At 33.1% G+C, this 23,950-nt stretch overlaps 1 protein-coding gene across 10 annotated transcripts in view; it reads left to right on the forward strand.

Annotated features, from left to right (window-relative positions):
- Positions 1-23,950, forward strand: part of KDM6A (lysine demethylase 6A) — a 222,094-nt gene that overhangs the window by 132,562 nt on the left and 65,582 nt on the right. For 9 of the 10 annotated variants that reach the window (XM_081276471.1, XM_081276463.1, XM_081276462.1 and 6 more), the window contains 3 exons: positions 1,736-1,856; positions 14,249-14,303; positions 18,525-18,559. In XM_081276471.1, the coding sequence (XP_081132597.1) occupies positions 1,736-1,856; positions 14,249-14,303; positions 18,525-18,559 (211 nt within the window). The remainder of the gene's footprint in view (positions 1-1,735; positions 1,857-14,248; positions 14,304-18,524; positions 18,560-23,950) is intronic. The other variant, XM_081276470.1, reaches the window with a different exon arrangement.

The raw sequence follows: 23,950 nt of genomic DNA on the forward strand, positions 1-23,950 counted from the left end.
CATTATTTATGTTTTTATTACTACACAATATAATATGCCCAAAGAAAAGTGCATAAGTCAGAAGTGTACCTCTTAACTTGTTATTTTAAGGTAGACATTCATACAACATAGACATTCATCACCTGGTTCAAGAAATAAAATATTACCATCAATCCAGAAGCTCCTAAAAGCTTATTTATTGCTGCAGGTGTTCTCTTTCTTTTTTGGGCGCATGTTGGAGATGGTGATAAGCATATATTCTATCACTGACCTGTGTCCTCTCTCAGCCCCTCTTCTAAACTTTTGATGCCACTCCCCATAAATGTGTGTTGTCTCCCCCCTTCCACACATGTGGGCACTGATTGAGAGAAATAGTAATCCACCTTTGAATTAGAATGTTAATTTGCCCAATTTCTTTCCTGTCAGTCCTTTGATCCCTCTCTACTGCCTCAAAGCCTGTGTGTATCATATAATAAAACATGTACATATCTACCCACTTAAAAAACCATCTAATAATGGACACCAAAGCTCTTCTTCAAGAAGAAGTTTAAGTACTATCATAACCAGGTGGAAAGAAGTCTAATGCCAGACCTGTGCTCCATGTCCCTTTGCCTCTTGACTCTCCTGCCAATAAACTCAACCATTTAGAATTCTTGATTTTATAATGAACATGTATATAACCACTCATATTTCTGGAAATAAATAAGGTGTGAATCCACTAAAATAAACTTTCTAAAGACACATGAGGTTTTTTGGTGATGTGATATTTTGAATTTTTTATATAAAAGTCTAGTTTTTGTTTTGAAAGACTCTAAGATTCAAAATAGCCACCATTAAGGTTTTTAATAGTAGAGCTAATTGTTAAAAAAAAAAAAAACCTTTGCAAAGAATATATTAGCTTGTGTTTGGGATAAATTTTAAATTATGTAGAGGTATTTAAAATGATATCTAACATACTGTTACATCTGGTATTATACTTTTAAAATTCAAAGTAGACAGGTGATTAGGTAATGTCAAGTTAAGCAACATAAAATGTATTTGGTGAAAATCCCCCTCCCCCATTTATTCTATTGATAATCAAAATCTTTATGAAAGATAACAGTGTTAATTTAATGCAGATATAGAGCTAGGACAGCAGAGTGAAATAAAAAGAACCCAGAAACAGATCCACATGAATATGAACATTTAATTTAAGATAAAGTAACACTGTAGAACTTTTTATTGAGGATGATGTTTACTATAAATGGTGTAGGACTGTTGGACGTTAGTATGGAAAACATGAAACCTGATGCCAACCTCACAGAATATAAAAGATAAGATACAGATAGATTATAAACCTAAATACAAAAGACAAAAACATAAAGTTTTGAAAACTCTTATTTTTATCGAGTAGACAAGAAACAGAATTAATCTCTCAACTCAAAAACAAAATCTTCTTATCTGCCTTATCTTCTTCTCCTCTAAGAAATGCCAGAAGCAATGAAATCATTTCACATTGTGAATTTTATTAAACTATGAAAAAGTGTTTGAATAAATTAGAGTAAATTTATTTTCCTTTCCTCCTTTGATATACCTTTCAGGCCCAAGTCCCCCTTTTAGTTTTTGTTTTTCCCTTATGATTTATTCACATCATTTTTATAAAACTGACATTTCCTTTAAAACAGTATTGCATAAAACAGAAATTTTACTGTACTACCAAGCTAAAATTAATGCACGTGTTAAAAAGTTAAGCTATCTCATGTCTATATTCTTTCAGGGCAATTAAAGCATTTCAGGAGGTGCTTTATGTTGATCCCAGCTTTTGTCGAGCCAAGGAAATTCATTTACGACTTGGGCTTATGTTCAAAGTGAACACAGACTATGAGTCTAGTTTAAAGGTAGGTTGTTGGGTTTTTTTTTCCCAAGATACAATGTCTCATTTCTGTGTTTTTTTTTCCTTTTTGTTGTTGTTGTTTGTTTGTCGTTAAATATTAGAGCATTGAGAAATGTTGGAATTTATATTGGCACTTTAAAAGAAAATTTGAAAATTTAGATGATGGAACCATTTATCATCTGTGAACCAGAAGATATATAAGGTTGGGTTTCAGGATACAAAGTAGTTATAATGCTAAGGTTTTCATGGTAACTAATTATATTGTTAAACCTGCATTTTGTTTCTAAGTTTTGACTAAGGTCTGTAATCAGAAAAGGGTGATGCACATCTGAGTACCCTCTTAAGTGATTTGCCCCTGTAGAAGTCAAAAGCAGCTACTTATGATTCTGTGTCTGTGACCCAATCATTAGCCATTCTTTGCATGATCTCAATAAAAATATGTCCAACTTTCCAGCAGGGCATGTTTTATGTCTGAATTGTAAAAAGGAATATTCTCAAGGCCTGTGAACTGCTGGTTTGTAAGCATAAAGATTGTTGGGAAAAGATAATATGTTGTTGTAAGTATCTTACTTCCTTCTTATGGAAGTTTGATATTTCTCCAATTTTTCTTTCTTCATTGAGTTTCCTGTGCTCATTGCATGCTGTCTTGATTTTAAAGGTATGTGTGTGGGGGCAGGGTAAAGCAGCAAGAATAACTTTACAGTGGGTTATAATTTAAAGTAAGAAGGAGCTACTGAAGTCTTTTTTTTTTAAACTACTTAAGATTGCCTAATTGTTTCGATTTTTAGTGTAGAACATTATGCAGATATATATTTATATTTTACCATTCATGAGTTTTTAAAAAACAATGCTGATGGTAGGAAAAGAGAGACACACAACCCAAAATAGTAAGACAAGTAAATTGTGAAAATTGTAGATCACATTGTTTGAAGGTAAGTGCAGTTGAGAAATAGGTCCTGGGCTAACTGTAAACGGTATGGGAGAGTAAGGGCTGCCTGGAAATTAGCAATTTTCCTCATGCTTAGAGCAGCTAACTGTGGGATGTCTAGTGGATTTGAAATGAAAAATAAATTCAGATATGCTGCCTTGGATATTTTAACATCTCCTTTACAGTTTCCATTAGCTATCAAGAACTCTTAACGTGTCTTATGTTACAAAATAAACTTATTTGAGCATTTCCAGTATTGTCACAACATACCTATTATGTTGCAAAAGGTTATTTGATAGCAGTTTGGTAAATGTTCCTCAGGAACTATATTTGGGGAGGGGGCAATTAATCAGATGTGTCCTGAATTATAGAATTTGACTACCTCTGAATACCAGTACAGTGGTATCTTAAATAATTTTATGGATGCAAATCTGTTTTCACCAAGGTGGCAATATTTAAAATCCCTTTAATCAGGGGAAACAGTACTCCATAACTAATTGAAAATGTCCTTGCTTCACTTTTGCTGAACCAAAACATTTCTATATGCCACTTTTTTTTATTCAAGAATAAGTTGAACTGGGGCTGGGGTTATAGCTCAGTGGCAGAGCACTTGCCTCACAGTTGTGAGGTACTGGGTTTGATCCTCAGCACCACATAAAAAAATAAATAAATAAAATAAATAAAGATTGTGTCCATCTTTAAAAAAAGTCTTAAAAAAAGAAAAAGTTAAACTCTGACAAACATTTAAGTCATGGTGATCTTAGCATTTATTAAAAAAAAACTTGGTAGCTTTCTTATGACTATTTCATTTGTATGAACATAGAAAAGAATTGTAAGAATCCTGATATTTCTCTTCCTTATAGTATGAAGGTTTCATTTGATGTTTTTTAAATCTCATCATGACATAGGCTCCCCCAGCCCTGGCATTGACTTTTTAAGCCTCCTTTGTCCAGCATTCCTTGTTTATTTTAAGGAGAATTTGGGGCATCAATGTTTTTAGTTGGGGAGAAGGTATTTTGGTTTATGACTATAAGTAATTAGAATTCAGTGTGAGGGGAGGTAGGAATCAGAAGGAATGATAGGCCTCTTTCCCCTTAGATTGCTTCCAAATTTCCTGATTAGTACTTTTCTTTCATCTGGATAAATGTGGAACTTCTGTTGACCTTTCCACCATGTTAAGCTGTTTCCTAGCACAGTGTGTTGGTATAGGTGCTTCTTAGGCTACAACCTCAGGAACTGCAACACAAGCTGGCTAAAATGACAAAAAATAGTAGCTTCAGGATTGATTGATTCAGCTGATCTAAGATTTCATCAGGTATTCATTTTCTTTTCAGTTCTGTATTGACTTATTCAGATAACTGGTTGTTTTCTTTGATAATGTAACATAATAATACTGTCTACCTCACAAGAGGTAAGATGGTTGCCATGTAAAACCAAAGTGTAATGTTTCCTTTTTCATGTCTTATATAGAAAGACATCATAGAAGAGTGGCTTATGTGCTTATCATAGTGCTTAATAAATGGTAACGATCATCATTTCATGGAAGAAAAAGATCCTGGCTTCCTGTTGATCTCTTCAAAAATATTTCCCCTTGTATCTCATTGGCTAAAAATAGGACACCTGGCCATTTCTAATTGATTTCCTTTTCAAAGGAGATGCAATTACGCTTTGATCAGGTGTGGCCAGTCTTTGAGCAGGGTTCAAATGTTCAATATGAAATATTCTGTTTGTGTTTAATGGAGGAGTGAAAGTTAAGTAAAAAGGATATTTCAATGTGGGGCGGTGATGTGAACAGTCTGTTCCTTACGGATCAGGTCATCTCTTATTTCCTTTCCCTCTGCCTGTAGAGGGATGTAACATATAAAATACTTCTTAGATGGTAACATATTTAAATAAAATAAAATTTATTTTCATAATAACTTTATTCTTTTTACCCACATAATAAATGTATCCCAGGGTGTCCTGTTTTCTATCACACTGGTAATAACATTTCTCACAAAAATGTATCGTGCTGTGTGAACATCTCTTGGAGCAAGCAAATTTGGTTTTAAAATTCTACCCTGCCACATACCACATAACTAATTGTGTAACCTTGTGTAAGATTCTTGACTCTTTCAATTCTGTGTCTATAAAAACCAAATAATCATATCTTCCTCACAAGACTGTAAAATGAATACACACACATATTTTGTATCTTGCAAACAATTTTTTCCCAACCATTCTTTAGTTCTCAGTTTACCATCTAAAATTCCTCTAATTTGGGGCCATTATAGAGATTTTTTTTTTGAAATTCATTTTCCTGTCCTAGAATTTAATCTTTTATATTTCTTGTCACTCTTTTCATCCCCAGAAATGTGAAGTTAATGCTGAGCCTCCTTTTCAATAATATGGTGTCGTTTTCCCATTAAGTTTGCCAATAAAGATTTCATGTGTTTACAGTGAGTAAGAGATACCAATTCTTTTTTTTTTAAAAAAAATTTTTTTTAAAGAGAGAGTGAGAATGAGAGTGAGAGAGAGAGAATTTTTAATATTTATTTTTTAGTTATCGGCGGATACAACATCTTTCTTTGTATGTGGTGTTGAGGATCGAACCTGGGCCGGCCGCATGCATGTCAGGCGAGCGTGCTACCACTTGAGCCACATCCCCAGCCCAAGATATACCAATTCTTAATTTGTGAACTAGTTTAATGTTATCTGAATCAGAGCCCATTCTGAGGTGACATGTCGTTCTACTTGGTATTTTATTTTTGCCATTATCTGCTTTAGAAAATATCTCCCTGCATGAGTCTAGTTGCCCATTTAACTCCATACAATTTATTCAGGATTTTATTTCATTACCTATTAATGATATTAATGATGATTACTTACATTTGTTATATATTTGAAGCAGTATGCTATCATTACCTCACAAAAAGTACACTAATTTTAACAAAGTTTTATACAGCATCCCTAATTTTTACATCATGGCAGACTTAAAATTATTTCCTTCAAGTGAAACTAGTAATACAAAATAAGATATAATAACACTCATATTCTTTGGTCAGTTAATACCAATGTATGTCTGATTTAGTGAAAATTATGTCACATTTCCCTGATGTTTACTTTTTGTGTGTGTGTGGTACTGGGGATTGATTCCAGGGCCTTGTGCATGCAAGGCAAGTACTCTACCAACTGAGCTAGATCCCCAGCCCCTGATGTTTACATTTTTAAATATTCCTAAGATATGTTAGCTTTAGAACTTTTTTGGATTTTTAAGGGTAGAGTAAAATGGGAACTTGCAGATGGTTGACTAGGGTACCAAAGTTAAAAGTCTCCTTATCATTTGAAGATGGTAAGTGCTGACGGAAGAGGTTAGTATGAAAGGGATAGGAAGATGAGAATTACAGAGACAGTTCAAAGGAAGCAGGTTGAACTCACATGAGGCTTGTGTGTTAGCATGAGACCTTACCAGGAGTTGTTGCTTCTTGAATGGGTAGATAAATGAAATGGCACAGGCTAAAAATGAGTAAACATGTGCTTAAAATGTAGGCCAGGAAAATTAAAAACAAACAAACAAAAAAGCTGGTTTTATTTATCATCTCTTAAGATAGGATACTTTCCTATACAAAACCAATGCTGCGTTTTTTTTTTTTCTCAAGATACCCCAGCTCATCATCATTTGATTCAGCCTGTCTCCCTCTAAATTATATTTAACATTAAATTTTGTTCTGTTTTTCTTTTTTTCTATTTGGTGGTACTGGGGATGGAACTTGGGGCTTCTGCATGATGCTAGGCAAGTACTTTACCACTAAGCTACATCTCTAGCCCTTTAAATTGTTTTTTTTTTTTTTTTCTTTTTTGAGAAAGGGTCTGGCTAAATTGCCCAGACTGACCCTCAAACTTGGGATCCTCCTGCCTTTGTCTCCTGAGTAGCTGGAATTACAGGCGTCTGCCGTTGTACCCGGCTTGACATGAAACTTCTAAATGGAATAGCAATTCCACCTTTCTTTTTACCTTACTCTACTCAGGAAAATACTTCATTTCTAGGTACCTGATTTGATCTCATACCCTGTATAAGACCCAGGAATTTTATTGTCATATTTCTTATGCCAGTTTATTAAGGCAGAAGGATTGAGTAAAGGCAAGATATATACCTTTTCTTCAAAACCACTTTTGAAATCTGTGAAATGCCTCCTGTCTTTCATTATTTTCCTTATTAATGTAGAATGCCCCGACCATTAGTTTCATATAATAAAGATATTGCGAACTCATGTCTACTGTAGAAATACTTGCTGATAATTTGAATATTACTTATTACTTTAATTTTATCCATGCCTTAAGTTTCTAAAATAGTGATGTTTCTTTGTAGATGTTTTCAGTGTATTTTGGTTCAGTTGTCTGCAGGTAATGAAAATTGATGTTATTTCTCCATACCTGCCCTGTCTTTATGATGCTCAGTAATTCACTCTTCCATCTGGCATTTTGAAAATTCGTTTTTTGAGTGGTTTGATTTGAGGTATGGAGAGAGGCCTCATCCATGTGACTCCTTCCCTTTTATAGGGAATTGGAAAAATCCGCTCATCCCCAATAACTTAGAAGAACATGGAGGGAACTTTAAAATGTAAGATTTAATCTTTATCATGAGATTTGTCCTAAAACCTGGTATCAAGTACAGAAAGAAATTCTTCAGAAAAGGATCTACAGAGTTTTGGCATGTCATAGAACTGTAGAGTATTCATAGGAATCATGATGTAGAAAGAAAGAGAGAGATTTGTCATTTATGTTTTTTTTTTTTTTTTTTTTACTTGAGTTTCGTCTGGTATTGGTTAGCAACATCACTACCGGTAGGCTCCACTCTACAAATTAAGCTTATATTTCATTACTTCTGTATTCATCTTTAAATGCCTCACTGAAGCAACTCTTAATAACTTTCTTTCTGGATAAACTTAAGCAGACACTAAAAAAATATTAGGGCATTATTCTGGTAGTCATAAGAAAAATTTCTTACTATTTGTGACATTGTATTTCTTCCTTCAGATAACTATTGGTTTTATTTATTTGTTTATTTATTTATTTATTGTAGTTGTTGATGGACCTTTATTTATTTTTTAATTAATATGTGGTGTTGAGAATCGAACCCAGTGCCTCACCCATGCTAGGCAAGCATTCTACCACTGAGCCACAACCTCAGCCCACTATTGGTTCTTTATACATAAAAGACGTAAGAGTTTGCTTGGCTTCTTATGGTTGGCAGGAGATTGGATTATGGGGAACCTGCAAGCCACTTCTTTTCCTTCCAGTCATTGGCAGTAGAACTCTGTTTTCACTTTCATATAATGTCACTTTTTTTTTTTAAAGTAAATGATCACTGCTATTTATTTTGTTTTCTGTCCATTTTCCCTTACTTGTGGAAAAAAAGGTCTTTCCCCTGTTTTTTCCTTTTTCTACTTTTCATCAGTTTGTACTTTACCTTATAATCTTTCCTAGATATTATTATCTGATTATCTATCCTAACTGGTTTATCTAGTTATTTAATAATGCTCTTTCTGCTTCCTGTACTTACCCAATTTTTCTTCTGTTTGACATTTATTTTTTGCATTGTATTCTATTACATGTCTCCAATATATAAAGTAGTAAAAATGTCTGAAATACTTATTTCTAAAATGCATGTTTGTAAAGGACATGGCGTATATATGCAGTAACCATGCTGTCTGGTACTGAGGAGTTACTCTGGTAATTCCAAGTTCCTCATGTCACAGATTTCTCTCTTCCAATATATTTGAGTGCAGAATTAATTTCTAATTAAAAAGTAATATTTCGTATTTACCCATAACAACTTAAATTTTATAGTTATATTTGTCTTTTTTAATATTTATTTTTTTAGTTTTTGGTGGACATAATATCCTTATTTTATATTTATGTGGTGCTGAGGATTGAACCCAGTGCCTCATGCATACTAGGCGAACACTCTACCACTGAGCCACCAATCCCAGTCCCTGTATTTGATTTTGAAATGAATTCAATTTATCTAATGTCACATGAAACAAAATGTTGTGTTCCAAAACATTTTTTCAGTTCAAATTGTTTTAGTATCATCTTTATAAAATATATATCATGTTCACCATGTTGTTTGTGTACATATCAGTCTTATTCCGATATATATGTAAATTGTTAACTAGATGGAAAGAGCTTGAAAATGAAGTCAGCTCATATTCAGTTATTTGTGCATGCAGATTGGACACACACCAGCACCAGTTTTTAGCAATTTCTAATCAGTTTCATACCTATACTTTTGTAAAATATGATAGTAATGAAGAATTGAGAAGCTATGGAATAAAAAATTAAAAAGATGAACAAGAGTGTAGGATAAGTAGGTTCTCAGAACATGGATGAATGGGCAAAGAAGAAGAAGATCTCTAATCTAGAGATCTTAAGGAGATATATTAACTGACTCAGTGTGGGGAGAGGTTCCCCATTTATTTATTTATTTATTTTTTTGGATCATTATATTGTTAACTAAAGTACCGCATAGAGACAGTAGCAACACGTTTTGGGTTTAGGAGGTGAATATGCTCTGAAGGGACATATTGAGTTGGGGATACCTGAGGATATCCAATGTTGTTGTACTCAGATTTAAGTCTGGAGCCAAAAATCAGAGCTAGAAATAAGATTTTGAATATCTCCAAAATATAGTGTGTTTTGGCTTCCTTTTTGTTAATGAAATTTTTAGAAGAGAGCAGACTGGTTGAAATCTCAGAGGAGGAGCCTCTTTTTTGAGTGAACATTGCCAGGATCTGTTACTATTAGGAAGTTTTTGGTATGTAGTGAAGTCTACCCTCGGAGCACTTGTAATAACTTTGTATTAAAAACAAGAATCAGAAGAGCTGAGTTTGAGGACTTTGACAGAACAGTGTGATTTAGATCAGTGTGGCCAGGAATGTGTCTTACAAGCCCCATTGGAAATTACCATATTCATTCAGAGACCAAATCCCTGAAGTAAAGACCATCACATCCTAAGGCACTTTCCTGTTCTCATCCATTTTATCATAGACTTAATTTTAGAAATCGCATTTGTTTGTTTTAAGTCATACTTTTACAAGTGTGGCACAAAGAAAAAGAAAAAAAATGATTTGCAAGAGTATCTGTCACACCTTCACTTCTCTCACTTAAATGATTCAAAAAACTCCATTTTGTAATGACTCCATAAAAATAACTTAAGCTCTTTTCTCATCTTGAAGTAATTTATAAAAAAATTTTCCTTACTGTTCATTCCCCCCCCCCCCCCCAATTCATTGTGGAGTTGTCTTTGTGTGTTCCCAGGGCAGAGTAATTTTTTAGAATGGTTATTAGCACATTAATTTTAGTGAACTTTGTGTAGATGTGTGAGTATCTATACAGAGTAAAAGTTGGTAAAAGCTTGTTGCCAACATGTTATTCATAAAAACCCATGTCTACTTTTAATTGAATATAGACAGCAGTATTGACTGCATACACCTTATTTATATGATCTGAAATAAAGGCCTCTATGGACAGCATACATTTATTTATTTCTTTTTCTTGATATAATGATCCATTTTATTTTTTAAGGTTTCTATTTTTGCATTATAGTTATACATAGTACATAATAGTGAGGTTCATTTTGACATAATCATATAAGTATGGAATATAATTTGTTATAGTTCAGTCCTCAGTACTTTCTCTTTCCTTCCCTTTCTCCCTCCCTCTGTTCCCATTCCTCTACTCTACTTCTGTTTTTTAAAAATTATTATTCCATGTAGACTCTTTGTACAATTGTACAAACATGGAATATATCTTATTCTAGTTAGAGTCCCATTCTAATGGATGTACATGGTGGCTGTATTTACTGTGTTTTTCATATATCTACATGGGAAAATTACATCAGATTTGTTCCATTGTCTTTCCTTTGCTTATTCCGTTTTCCTTCCTTCCACCACCCACCCCACCCTTGATTGTGAGTTAGCTTCCACATATTTGAGAAAACATTCAACTTTTGGTTTTCTGGGACTGGCTTACTTCACTTAGCACGATAGTCTCCTGATCCATCCATTTGCTGACAGAAGTCACAGTCATTTCTTCTTTATAGCTGAGTAATACTCCATTGTCTATATAGACCACATTTTCTTTGTTTATTCATCTACTGAAGGGCACCTGGATTGGTTACATAGCTTAGCTATTGTGAATTGAGCAAGCATGCAATTTAAAAACTAAGAATAGTGTCATTTAAAGCTGATGATGCATTGGAATAATTTGCAGAAGTTTTTTTTTTTTTTTTTTTCTGATTTGTACGCTATTATACCCCAATACACTGAATCGGAACGTCCTAGACTGGATCTGTAATCCAACATTGCTCTAAATTAATGATTCCTAAATAAAACATAATTTGTCAATTAAGAAAAGTTATTTGTTTGCTTGTGTTCAGGATCAAGAACACAGTTGAAGGATTCTACAATAAAGAAGATTCATAAGATAGTCACAAACTATGCAGCTAGAAATAAAACAATTTAAGAGAAAGTCTCGAAACTCAAGTTTTACATGTAATCACATGAATATAGATTTCCCTCCTTATTTAGAAATCAAGTTCCATAGGCTATAAGAAGCAAAATAGTATAACATAATTTTGGAATACTGAACAAGTCAGAGGCTTTTAAAACAAAAGTTGGCTTTGGTAATAAAGATGTCAACAGAAATTGTAATGAATCAAATTGTGAAATTGGATCAGTAGTGCTCTATGAAAAGAGAATCACAAGGCTGGGTATGTAACTCAATGGGAGAGTGCTTTGCCCAGCATGCACAAGACTCTGGGTTCAGTCCCCAGCATCACAAAAACAAAACTAAAGAGAATCACTGTAATGTTAAAAACACATCTTAGGTGAATCTTCTGCTTGGAAACCAATTTTCTTTAGACTGTTTTTTGCAGGTTTGTATACAGCCTTTGAACTTCACAGGCCTCCATAATAACTGTTTTACACAGCAGTAGTCACTTTAAGGGCTGCAATATTTTGGTGTGAGGTGCAGATGTTTCCGAGTTTCTGTTGATTGCAGGGATAGGCTCTGAATATTTACCATGATATTTTCAGGTTTGTGGGCTGGTTATTATAATTGATAGTCCTTTCCCTTGATTTATATGTCAATAGGTACATCTGTTTTGCATCTGACTTAGATATTGGAAATGAAGCTATGAGATCATGTTATCCCCATCCTGGTCCCTCATCTGTCTTTAGTGTGATGAAAGGTGTGTCTTGTGTTTTTTGTTATGTGGAATAGTTTTGTTGGCTGTTCTTAAGTTTCTTAAAACACTTAATAATTATTCTGTGTGTTCTTTCATTCTCATGCATGCTTTTGAATGTGTATTCTTTATTGTGTCATTTTTCTGTATTTATTGTTTGGAAATATTTGAAATTTCATGGTTTTGTAGGTTTGAAATGGTAACTCAGTAACCTGATTGCTGATTTTAATATTTGAAAATAATTACATAAAATGTGATCAAAACTGTTCCTGTCAGGTTTCATTGTAGGATCTTGAATGCTCATAGATGTTCTTCCTATAGATTTTCAGTGAAGTAGTAAGTAAAATTATAGTACCACCATCTTGAAGGCTATTTCTTCTGAGATCAGTGTAACCTTTGATGCCTTAGTTAGAAAAGGTTTGTCTTCTATCTAAATATTAATTGTCTGCAGGATAGATTAGACTTAAATATATAATACAATCTGAATGGGTGACTGCTGTGTTGTTCTTTTTGTTTAGAGGAAAGCAGTGGATTGATTATAAAAGCATACTTTGCTTTCATAGTATTCACATCTTAAGATAGTCTGTTTTCTATTGCTATGGTAACATACTAAAGGGATGTTTGAAGACACACAATCTGCTTAGTACACTAAGAGAAAATACTAGCAGTTCTCAAAGTGTTCTTATGTTGGGACTATTGTTATTATTCAGTCAGTTGTGGGAAAATTTTTCACTTTTGTTTATCATTGTGTCCTTAGTGTCTGCATTGTCCTTAAGAGTAACGTAAGTGTAGGCTAACTGTGCATGCACATAACAGACATTTGTGAATGAATACATGAGAGCTACTGTGTTCATACCAAATGCTACTAATTTCTCTTTCTTTGTAGCATTGGGTAGCTGACATTAGTTTATTCTTATTAATTGAAAGTTCTAGTTCGCCAAATGCAATGTTGTTAATTCCGCATTGAAATATAGAACTTAAAACTTGGTGATAATTATTTCTCTTAATAAAAACGAAGTTCTGTGGGGGTTTACAGCTAGAAGCTGTCATCATGAATATCACTGATTTGTTCAGAAGTTATAAAAAATTACAACTTTTAAGTGTTTGGATTATGGATAGAAATGAGCTTATTGTGTACGTGTTTTAAATATGGTTTGTGGGGCTGGGGATGTGGCTCAAGCGGTAGCGCGCTCGCCTGGCATGCGTGCGGCCCGGGTTCGAACCTCAGCACCACATACCAACAAAGATGTTGTGTCCGCGGAGAACTAAAAATAAAATATTAAAAATTCTCTCTCTCTCTCTCTCTCTCTCTCTCTCTCTCTCTCTCTCTCTCTCAAAAAAATTAAATATGGTTTGTACTTTGGCTGGCTGTTTATTACTTTTAATGCTGAAAATTTGTGGAGGCTCAGAGGCATATACATTCAGTGTTTTAGAAGTGTTCAAAGAGAGTTACTCACCTTGTGTTTTAACTTAATATTTTTATGTCAACTCTTGTGCTTATTGCTTATCTTAATTTATATACGAAGTTTAATGTTGCCAAACTATCAGAAGTCACCAAGTGTTCATAATAATTTACATTCTTAAAAATTTGTGGTGTAAAAAAAGTCTGTGTTATATACATTGATGTTAACATGTATTTTCTGGATAGGCTTCTGATATTATAAATGGATACTTCATATATTAGTAGCTTAATATTGTCTGAGGAATTAAATTTTACAGACATGATATTTCATTAGATTAACTTGAACAGAAGCTATTGAAAATGTGCTCAAGTATAGTAATTATGAAGAACCATTGAAGGCAGATAGTTTTATCCTCTATCACAATTTTTATAGTGCTTTTTGTTATTGGAGATTAAAAAGTAGTGTTCTGATACTAATGCCATTGTACTTCTACTTGCAGTTTCAAATGGTTATTCTATTTAAACTGTGTTGTAATACTTCCTGTTTATGTAAAGACTTAAAAATCTGAAGTTTTTTTCATATAAATAAAAATACATATAAGATAACTTAATAAAATTAATTCTTTAAATTCTCCATTCTTGACTATCTCAAGAAAATAACCTAACAACCTGTCAGTATTCAGCAATAAATTTTTAAAATAATTCTAGTTGGTTGCCAGAACATTTTATTTGCATAATATAGTTTTAATATTATATCTTACATACCTGAAAAATATCTTGAGGTACTTTTTTATATGACTCTAAATTTAGTACATTAATTTTCTTACTCTCCTCTTGCAGCATTTTCAGTTAGCTTTGGTTGACTGTAATCCCTGCACTTTGTCCAATGCAGAAAGTAAGTATTAAGTACTATAGTTTTCTCCATGTATTCCCATCACTTCATCTCAAATAATAACAATCAATTGTAGTAATAATGTTAGTGGTAAATTCTGTGCAATTCTTTGAATTCTAGAATTATTGAATGTAACTGTATTGGTTGCTATGGCTACTTATACAAATGGAACATATGAGACCAGATATTGTGAACAGCCTGTGTCTAAAATAGGCCAGTGAAATAGGTTGTTGTATTAAAATTATCTGTACTAATGAACAAGATTGATTTGTATGTGTATTGATTATATTGTAGATGAATTATTGAGATGTAGAGTTTTTCAGCCATTTAGGAAAAATGAATATATGAAGATTCTTATTGTGGTAGCTCACTGATTCTGCTTTGTGATATCAAAATTAATGGTAATTATTGAGGCATACTTTGACTTTTGTTATAGTTTACATATCATTTACAAAGGTAACGTTTTTCAGTTAATTTAGGAAGAATGTGATTGTGAAGTATGCTCTGACACAGTGGCTTTCTTCAGTTATTTTCTACTTCTGTATATTTCCAAAAGCAGATTGGGTGGTGGTGGTGGTTGTTATTAGTTTACCAGTAAGTATGTTACGGTGTATTTGCTTATTTAGTGACTTTAAAGAATACAATAAATGATTTAAAGATTTTTCATTGGATTCAAGCTGAATTTGTAAACAACTTTTCTTACTTTAAAAATAAAAATTTTAGAGTAAGAAAAACTAATTCTTAATGAAAATTTTATGTCAAAGGATTCTAGAATTTAGAAAGTCAGTATTTGCTATAATATTCTTGGTTACCCTCCCTCCCTCCCTCCCTCTTTTTTCTTTTTCTTTTTTGACAAATCAGGGATAAGAACAAAATAAGGGCCCAGCGAAAAGTAATAACAGGTGGGAAACCATTGTTGCTTCTCTGTCTGAAGTAGCAGAGGAAGCAAATGACTGACCTTAAGGATACAGCCAGCTCTTCTGTGACTCTCATCTCTTGCCTCTGCAACATTAGAGACATGAGTTAGTGAAAAGTAGTCTCAGTGTTTAGAAATGCATAAGAAAATTGTTGGAATCAGTGCAAAAGCTGTGAAGTTTTGGATTAAGACATGGCAGGGAGGCCTGGGGATGTAATTCAGTGGTAGAGCTCTTGCCCAGCATATACAAGGTTCTGGTTTGGATCCCCAGCACTGCAAAGGAAAAACTGTGACAACAAATCATAGTATAGGCTACATAGTATAGGCTACATCCTTGCCTATATCAGACCAATTATCTCATATTTCTACTAAAGACAATTTCCTGAGGTGGAAAAAAAGAATTCTGTTTTCTTTAAATGAAACTCAAGATTTGGTACTGATCAGTGTATTTGCAGAATTAGTGGCAGAAAAGTAACAAATGCAGCGTTTTATAGTTTCTAAGATAAGGTTAGATTGATATAGCAATTTATAAAGTGCTGATTAATACTTTTTCTTTAATTATATGTCCAGGTTATATAAACCTTCTGAAATACAGTTCCTTAAAAATTTTGTAAAAATTAGTTTATGGGAATAAAAAAGCAACTAGTATATATTTAATTCATTCTAATACCCTAACACTAACTTGGTCACTGCTTGTTTGAGTAACTTTGAGGGACATCTCACAAATGTCAAATTAAATATTTTGGTAAATCCTTGGTATAATCTACTCTGTCAAGGTTAAATTTCAGTTGTGGATCATTACTCTTGAGAGGAAAACCCTGACATAAGTAGAATGAATGCCATAGGGCAGGCAACTTTCATGTGGAAGAACATCTTCAGGTCTACTGTGCCTCTCTTTCTCTTGATTATTGAGAAGGGAAAACAGGAGGTAGGCTGACCAACATTCATTTTGTTCATGACTGAAGAATTTCCCTGGACTTTTCATATACTTGAATGGTTATTCACTCTAATGGAAGGGCACATGCTTTAGACTTTTAGGCCATTATAATACAGTTGATGTGGGTATTCTGTATGCTTACTTGATAACCATGATAAAAGCAAATGTCTTGCAGAACACCAACAATTGCAGAGTACCTATTTTGAGCCAATATTACTGTTTTAGATACCAGGTTCTTTTTTGTTTTTGTAAAGCTCATTTTTTAAAAATTATTTCATGTCATCACCAATTTACATATACTATAGACCTTCATTATTATTTGAAATATGTCAAGACTACTTAGTGATACTAGAAAGATCAGAAGTATAAATCATAGGACTGGAGGTGTGGTTCAGTGGTGGAGTGCTTTCCCAGCTTACCCAAGACACTGTGTTACATCCCTAGCACTGCAAAAACAATACATGAATTATAAAAAGTAAAGTGAACTTTTAAAACCATTTCTGCTGGAGCTATTTAATGATGACTCATTTTATAATTTTAAAAATAAGTGAATACTCTTAGTACTGTTAGAGCTTTGTAAGAGTTGTCAATTACAGTTTATGGCATGAAAAATAGAATCATAAAAAGTAGAATCAGTGATGTGAGACTTTTATTATATAATTGCCTCTTGGAATAAAGTTGTGTTTTTTCCTAGTATTAATTTTATTCTAGAAAATATTAATTTCTGAATTAAATTCAATTTCAGAACTTTTTATGACAATATTTGCTAAAATTTTCATTTCATTTGAGACTTGCCAAGTAGAGGTTTTTTTGGTTTTTTTTTTTTTTTTTTTTGGTAATTATACAGTTATACTCCACTTTGAAGAGAACTTCTAAGAATTTAAATGTATGAAGGTTTTCATGCTACAAAGGATGACATTGAATTTAGAAACTCATGAGATAATGAAGTCTTATTCAGAAGGCTTGGAACAAAGCCTAGAGAAAGTAGTAAGAAGATGGCTAGCTGCTGATCTTTTTTATTCCCCCCTTACCACCATTATTAGAGGAATAAGAATATTGGGGGAAACAGGCATAGATTTTTCCATCTCTTTCATGTTCTCTTAACCTGTAACTGTCTCCCTCCAATGATGTAATGAGGTGAGATTTGACTGAGAGCTACATTGAAGTAGTGAGTGAGGAAGAAGCCCTCAAACCATGAAGGTAAATGAGAGATAAATACTATAACTTCTGTTATTATTTTTGAATTTCACAAAAGCTATTTTTCATCTTCTAAAGATGATTTTTAAATTTTGCTTCATATCCAATTAATGTGTGCTAGTTAACTTTACAGAGAGATGTAGTACTTAAAAGAGATTTTGTTATTCAAGAATGAAAATCATAGAATCGAAGTACCATTAGAAAGTTTGAGTTTCTGGCTCATTTTTACTTTTGTTGAGTAATTATACTGTGGTAGTATAGTATCAGGAAGAGTTGGCAATAAAAGCTGAGATATTCAGTTTTTACTTTATTTTCAACATTACTTATTAATCTTTAAACTGTTTACTATTTGACTTCAAAATGGGTTCTCTCTCTCCCCCCCCCTCCCCTTTTCGGTACTGGGGATTGAACCCAGGAGTGATTAACCACTGAGCCACATCCCCAGCCTTTTAAAAGATATTTTATTTAGAGACAGGGTCTAGCTACATTGCTGAGGCAGGCTTTGAAGTTGTGACCTTCCTGCCTCAGCCTCCTGAGCTGCTGGGACTACCACCACGATGCTCGGTCTTCCTTCTCTCTTTAAATGATGAAGTCCATCTAATTCTGAAGAGTTAAAAAAGAAAATCAAAAGCTCAATTCCTGTGTGTGTTACTGCCATTGTCATCCTGACTTATGATATTGTAAATATCATATTTCTAGAATATGGTACATAGAAAAAAAATCTAGTGGCTTTATTTGGCTTTAATATGTTTTTATGAAATATTGATTTTACTATATTTTCTGATATAACTTAGATTTTGAATACCATGTTTTGAAATGTATAGTTTATAAAGGTTTTCTCTTATTTGCTTAATGTTGCCACTTTGAATTTTGTAAGATGTATGCTTGTGTGCTCATGTACTATAGATATTAATGCTAATTTAATAATTGAAAGAAATTTTACTTGATAATGAATGACCAAAAATGAATAAATGTAGTTTCTTATTGTGTTTGTTCTTTAGTATGTTTGTGTATTTTTTATTAAAAGCAAATAACAGTTATATTTCCCTATTATTTAAACCTATACAACATAGGCTGTGTTTGTTTTACATTTTATGATATTCTTACTTAATTTACCCCAAACTTTGTTGTGTTGTTACTGATTTTATTTTTTATTTTCCATCATCTTTTGCAGTTCAGTTTCACATTGCCCATTTATATGAAACCCAGGTAAGTGTTTTAACTTACCCAATTTAAAATAGAACCAAACAAAAATGATCACTTATATAGGTTTTAATGAAATTAATTATATACAGATAATTTTAATGATTTCTGGTCATTACCTCTTACATAAATTTTATATTTATTGTAAGTACCAATGTTGCTTAGTTAAACAGTTATTACACAGTGTATACCCAGAAGTTTGATTTAATATGGCTTGTCTCTAAACTTAATTTGTAAGCTCAAATGGCTGTATTCAAGATTTCTGTTATTTGTAATGCAAAGTGCCTCATTTTCTTTCCAAATGTTGTAGATGCTTGTTTTAATGCATTGTTTTAAAATAGTTTTTTCCACTTTTTCTTAAAATTTGAAATAGTTCTTCTGTGTGTCAGTGTTTGGAAGGCATATTGGAATCAACTTTTTGTCATTACCATTACTTACGTGGTTGTTTTATTTTTAAAACTTTTTCGGTTTAATTTTAGAACATTTTGCTTCTGTGTATTTCACTTATTGCTTAGTTGTATAATAAATGGTGTAACACATTTACTTAAGGCAATACAATAGAAAATCGGTTATAAATTTTTATGAGAATAAAGATAATAATACTTTGTATGAGACAAATTTTGCAACTGCTTTAGAAGAAAGAATGTGCTGATCATTATATATGTACATTATTTCTATTTTGATGCTTTGCCCCAAGTGTAACAATAAGGCAAGTATATATATGCCATGCAGCTCATACCTAAGAAATAGAGGATCCTACTATACCCATTTTTTTATACAATTGTGGGATATAATCAAATACTTTGGGATATAATCAAATACTTTGAGATAAAATGCTGCTGTTTCCCAAACCCAGCTTTGAAGCAGAATCATTTGGGGATTTTACAAGCCAATCTAAAGTCAACACAATTAACCTCAAAGAGCCAAGTTTGTTGGTATCCCTACCTGTAGCCCCTGCTACTTGGAAGGCAGAGGCAGGAGGATCACTTCAGCCCAAGAGTTATAGATCAGGCTAGGCCACATAGTGGGACCCCATGTCAAAAATAATTAACATCAGAATTCCTTGTACTAGTAATACCACCTTAAACCCACATACCCACAGAATCAAAGTTGATGGATGCTCAGGTTGATTTCTAAACACCCCTGCCACCCCAGCTTTTCTAATTCTTGATATGATTTGTTTCCAGCTAACCATACATTTTCTCACCACCTCCTTCTTTTTTAATGTTATTGTATTTTTTGTACCTTTATTTAATTAATTTGTTTTTATGTGTTGCTGAGAATCAAATCCAGTGCCTCACACATGCTAGGCAAGTGCTCTACCACTGAGCTACAACTGCAGCCCCTCACCTTCATTTTTAATGAATGTTTTTGCTGGAATTGGAATTCTGTTTATTTGACCACTTTCAGATTTGTATTCCATTTTCTTCAGACTTTGTTTCTTATGAAAATTTGTCTGATGGTCTTATTGTTTAATCCTGTTAAGGTAATATGGGGACAGGTCCTTGTCCCCCATTGACTCTTTCATTTGATAAATTTTTAATCATTCAGATTAAATAAAATCCAAAGAGCAAAATTTGTAACAAGCAGAGTATGTGATTATTGGGAGACAAGAAGATGACACTATAAGCATATGAAAGGATTGAAATCTCTACTCCAATGATTATAACAAGGATTTCCATTTTTCAGGTGAACAGTTGAAGAAAAGCAAAATGGCCTGTCTACTTACCTATAAAATTGTAGCTTTTATACTTAAACCAGTTTATTACCAACAGACCTTGTTTATGTATATGGATTTTTAAAATTTAAGTAGTCAAATGTGGTTAGCAGCTGCTGCCAGGTACAAAATAGTTAATGGGTGTTTATAAGAAGTTGTCTTCTCACTAATAAATGAAGAAGAAATTCAGTATCATTTTATGATTCCCTGAGGGCCCTACCTCCACATTACCTTCACAGTACTAAACAGTAAGATCATAAATAAAACATAAAAATGATGGGTTACCTCTATTATGATTAAAGAAGCCCTCTCTGATAGAAACTGTTTGGATTGAGTCCTGATTGGAGAGGAACCAGTGATATAATTAGTTGGGGCTGCTGAGAGTTTGTGTGTGTGTGTGTGTGTGCGCGCGCGCGCGCACACACATACATTAGTACTGGGTTCTGCTAATAAAGAGGTGTTATAAGTGCAGTAGCTTTGTGGCATTACACCTATATAATTAAAATGTGTTTAGGTTGGGAATGTAACTTGGTGGTAGAGGTCTTATTTAGCATGTGTGAATTCCTGGGTTCAATTTCCAGCACCATTTTTAAAAAAAGTAGTTAAAATATGACATGTCATATGAATTGATAAATAGATTAGTGGAGTATATCCTAGAAAGCTTAGGAATAGACCAAGGTGCATATAGAAATTAAGCATATGATGGGACTAAGATGGATTTATTAGTAAATGCTTCTAGGATTACTAGATAGATTTTTAAAAAAGAAAAGATACTGCACAAATAGTAGAGGAAAACATATTGAAATCCTCATAAAATATGGTATAGGAAATATTTTCTAATTATGGCTCAGATTCAGAGGCAGTAAAAATAATAGTCATTCTGAACAAAATAAAAATAATTCCTATATGGCTGGCAAAAAGCCCAGAAGTTCAAAGAATATCTAAGAAACTGGGACCAAATTGTAACATGTACCACCGACAAAGGGCTAATATCCTTACTATGTAAGAAACTCTTAAAATGTTGAAGGAAAATGAAATCCTGATAGAAAAATGGGACTGGGGTTGGGGTGGTGGTGGTGTTGAATAGACAATTCAGAAAACCAAGGTAAAAATAGCCCTTAAACATGTGGAAAAGTTTTCACATATTGTTAGAGAGATGCAAACTAAAGCAACACTAGTACAGTATCTCACCTATCCAGTTGTTGATAATTAAAAGGGACTGTTAGAAAACATGCCCTCTCAGGCATCATGGGAATGCAAACTGGTACAGTCTTTATAGGGGAGCATTTGGTAGTAACCTAGCAAAACAGTATGTGCTTTTGACCAGACTGTGAATCTATCTTGGAAGTATACATCCAAAAAGAAAAAAAAGAAAAAAGCAAAAAAAAGATAACAATTGCACCATTGTTTGCCATTGCAGAAATATTGGAAATAACCTAAATGTCCACACAGAGGAAAATGGTTATGTGAACTATAGTACATTCTTGTAATGGAACCCTATGAAGCTACGGAAAAGAATGAGGAAGATTTGTGTGAAGGGACATGGAGTGATTTTCCAGGATATTCTGTTAAATGGAAAAATTGCAGAATGCACTAAGAACATATCTGTGTGAAAGAAAATATACATGTGCAAAACAAAGTATACATGTGCCTATTTCAAAAGAAATAGAATAAACCAGAAACAAAGGAGATTGGCTACCTTATAGGTGGTAGTTGTAGATAGGGTAATAGGGATGTGGAAGAAGTAGAACTTCTCTGAGCATATACTTTTTGGATAGTTCTGATTCCTACAACCTGGTAATGTTTTATATACCCCCAAATTAACTGAATATGATGAACCATTATGTCAGCCAACCTAAAATAGAACACAAACAGTAACAAATGAATCTAACTGTACTATGAATGAATAGAATAACTATACTGGAGGGTATTAAAAAAAACCTAAGTAACTTTGAAGAAGTGTTTTAACTCTATAGTGTAAAACTAGAAACAAAAAGAACTAGAAACCAATCCTGCACTGTAGTTAGTTTCTCACAGGGGTATAGATTATAAATTAAGTGTATTGTGAATAATGACAACCAGGTTTATCACTGTCCAAGAGAACTTACTGATAAAGAAGAAAGGCTGAACTGAATTCTGTGTTGTTGGGTTTGAATTGAAGATATCAGTATAAATGTATGGTTATGGATATAGTAGGTGGATAGACATAAAGGTAGGAGAATGTATTGTGTATATGTATGTGTGCTTACATAAATATATTTCCTAACCCTATTTGCTGGGAGGGCCTAGAAGCAGTTACTCTATCCGGTAACAGTGAACGTACTAGGCACTTAGACCTTCATTTCTAGATAACATTCTTTAAGAATAGGACCCAGGGATCTTATGGAGGTGTGGGTGATTCTAGGGCCTATGAAGGGGAACTACAGGTTAAGCCTTGGAGTATCTTAATGGTAACTGAAAATAAGGAAGTGTGCAAAAAGTAAAGAACCATGGGGATATGTCAGAACAACACAGGAACCATCTGCAAGGGTCAGGGTTCCTATTCACCAAAGTGACACAAGTATAGAAATGAATAATTATAGTAATGGAGCATAAGGTACAGAATATGTTAGTCCATACTGATGTAAATTAATAATTGAACAAATGAATGAAAGGTCTTACTGTAGAATTCTCATTAATTAATGTAATGATTAATGATAATATCTCCCTGTAAGTCCCTATAAGATACTTATTCATGACTTAGTAACATTTTTCAAAATAACTAGCCGGTATTTTTTGTGAGTCTCAGAATAATAAAAGTCAAAGACCTAAGGATCTGTCTCAGATTGGAAGAAAGTAAAAAGATATTCTAACTGAACACATTGTGGGATCTTGGATTGGATCCTGGACCAGAAATAGAACATTTGTGAGACAATTGGTGAAATTCTATAGATAATAGTGTTTTATCAGTGTTAATTCTGTCAGTCCTCTTTTCATATATTTTGAAGCTCTGTTACCATATCATCCTGATGATTGATTAGTTCTTTAACAAATTAAGTACCTGTGCAAGTATACATACCTTTATCTTGAAGCCTGTATTAATCTGATATTAATCTATTTGCTTCAGCTTTCTAATGCATACTATTTGTGTATTTTTTCCATCCTTTTTTTTTTTAACCTACTTAGGTTTATATGTAAAGTGAATCTTGTAAATACTGTATTTTTGGCTCTTCATGGTGCAAATCTATCCTGTGTGTCTCTTTTGTTTGGACTGTGCTTATAATTAATTTGATTATTGACATGATTGGAAACAGCTGTCATTGGTATGTCTTTGTCTTATTTTCTTCAGGTTGCATTCAAGGCTTTTCTGTTTGCATTTAGTTTTGAAGAATTTGACTTTGGTGTCCCCTGAGGTTGGCGTTTCCTTTATGATTATACTACTTACGGTTATTTTTAGTTACTTGGACCTGGAATTTGATGTCTTTCATCAGTTTTTGAGCATTCTCAGCCATTGTGCTGTTGATTTTTTTTCTGCTTTATTGTTTTTCTATTCTTCTTGTACTATAATTACATGTATGGTAGACTGTTACTGTCTTAAACATTTCAGATACCCTTTTCTTTTTCTTTACTGTCTGTGGGTCCCCTTCTGCCTTTAAATTTGATGCTTTCAATTGATGTTTTTGAATTCACTGATTTTTTTT

Source organism: Spermophilus citellus (assembly GCF_964194105.1).
Source record: "Spermophilus citellus genome assembly, chromosome: X".
Lineage (NCBI taxonomy): Eukaryota > Metazoa > Chordata > Mammalia > Rodentia > Sciuridae > Spermophilus > Spermophilus citellus.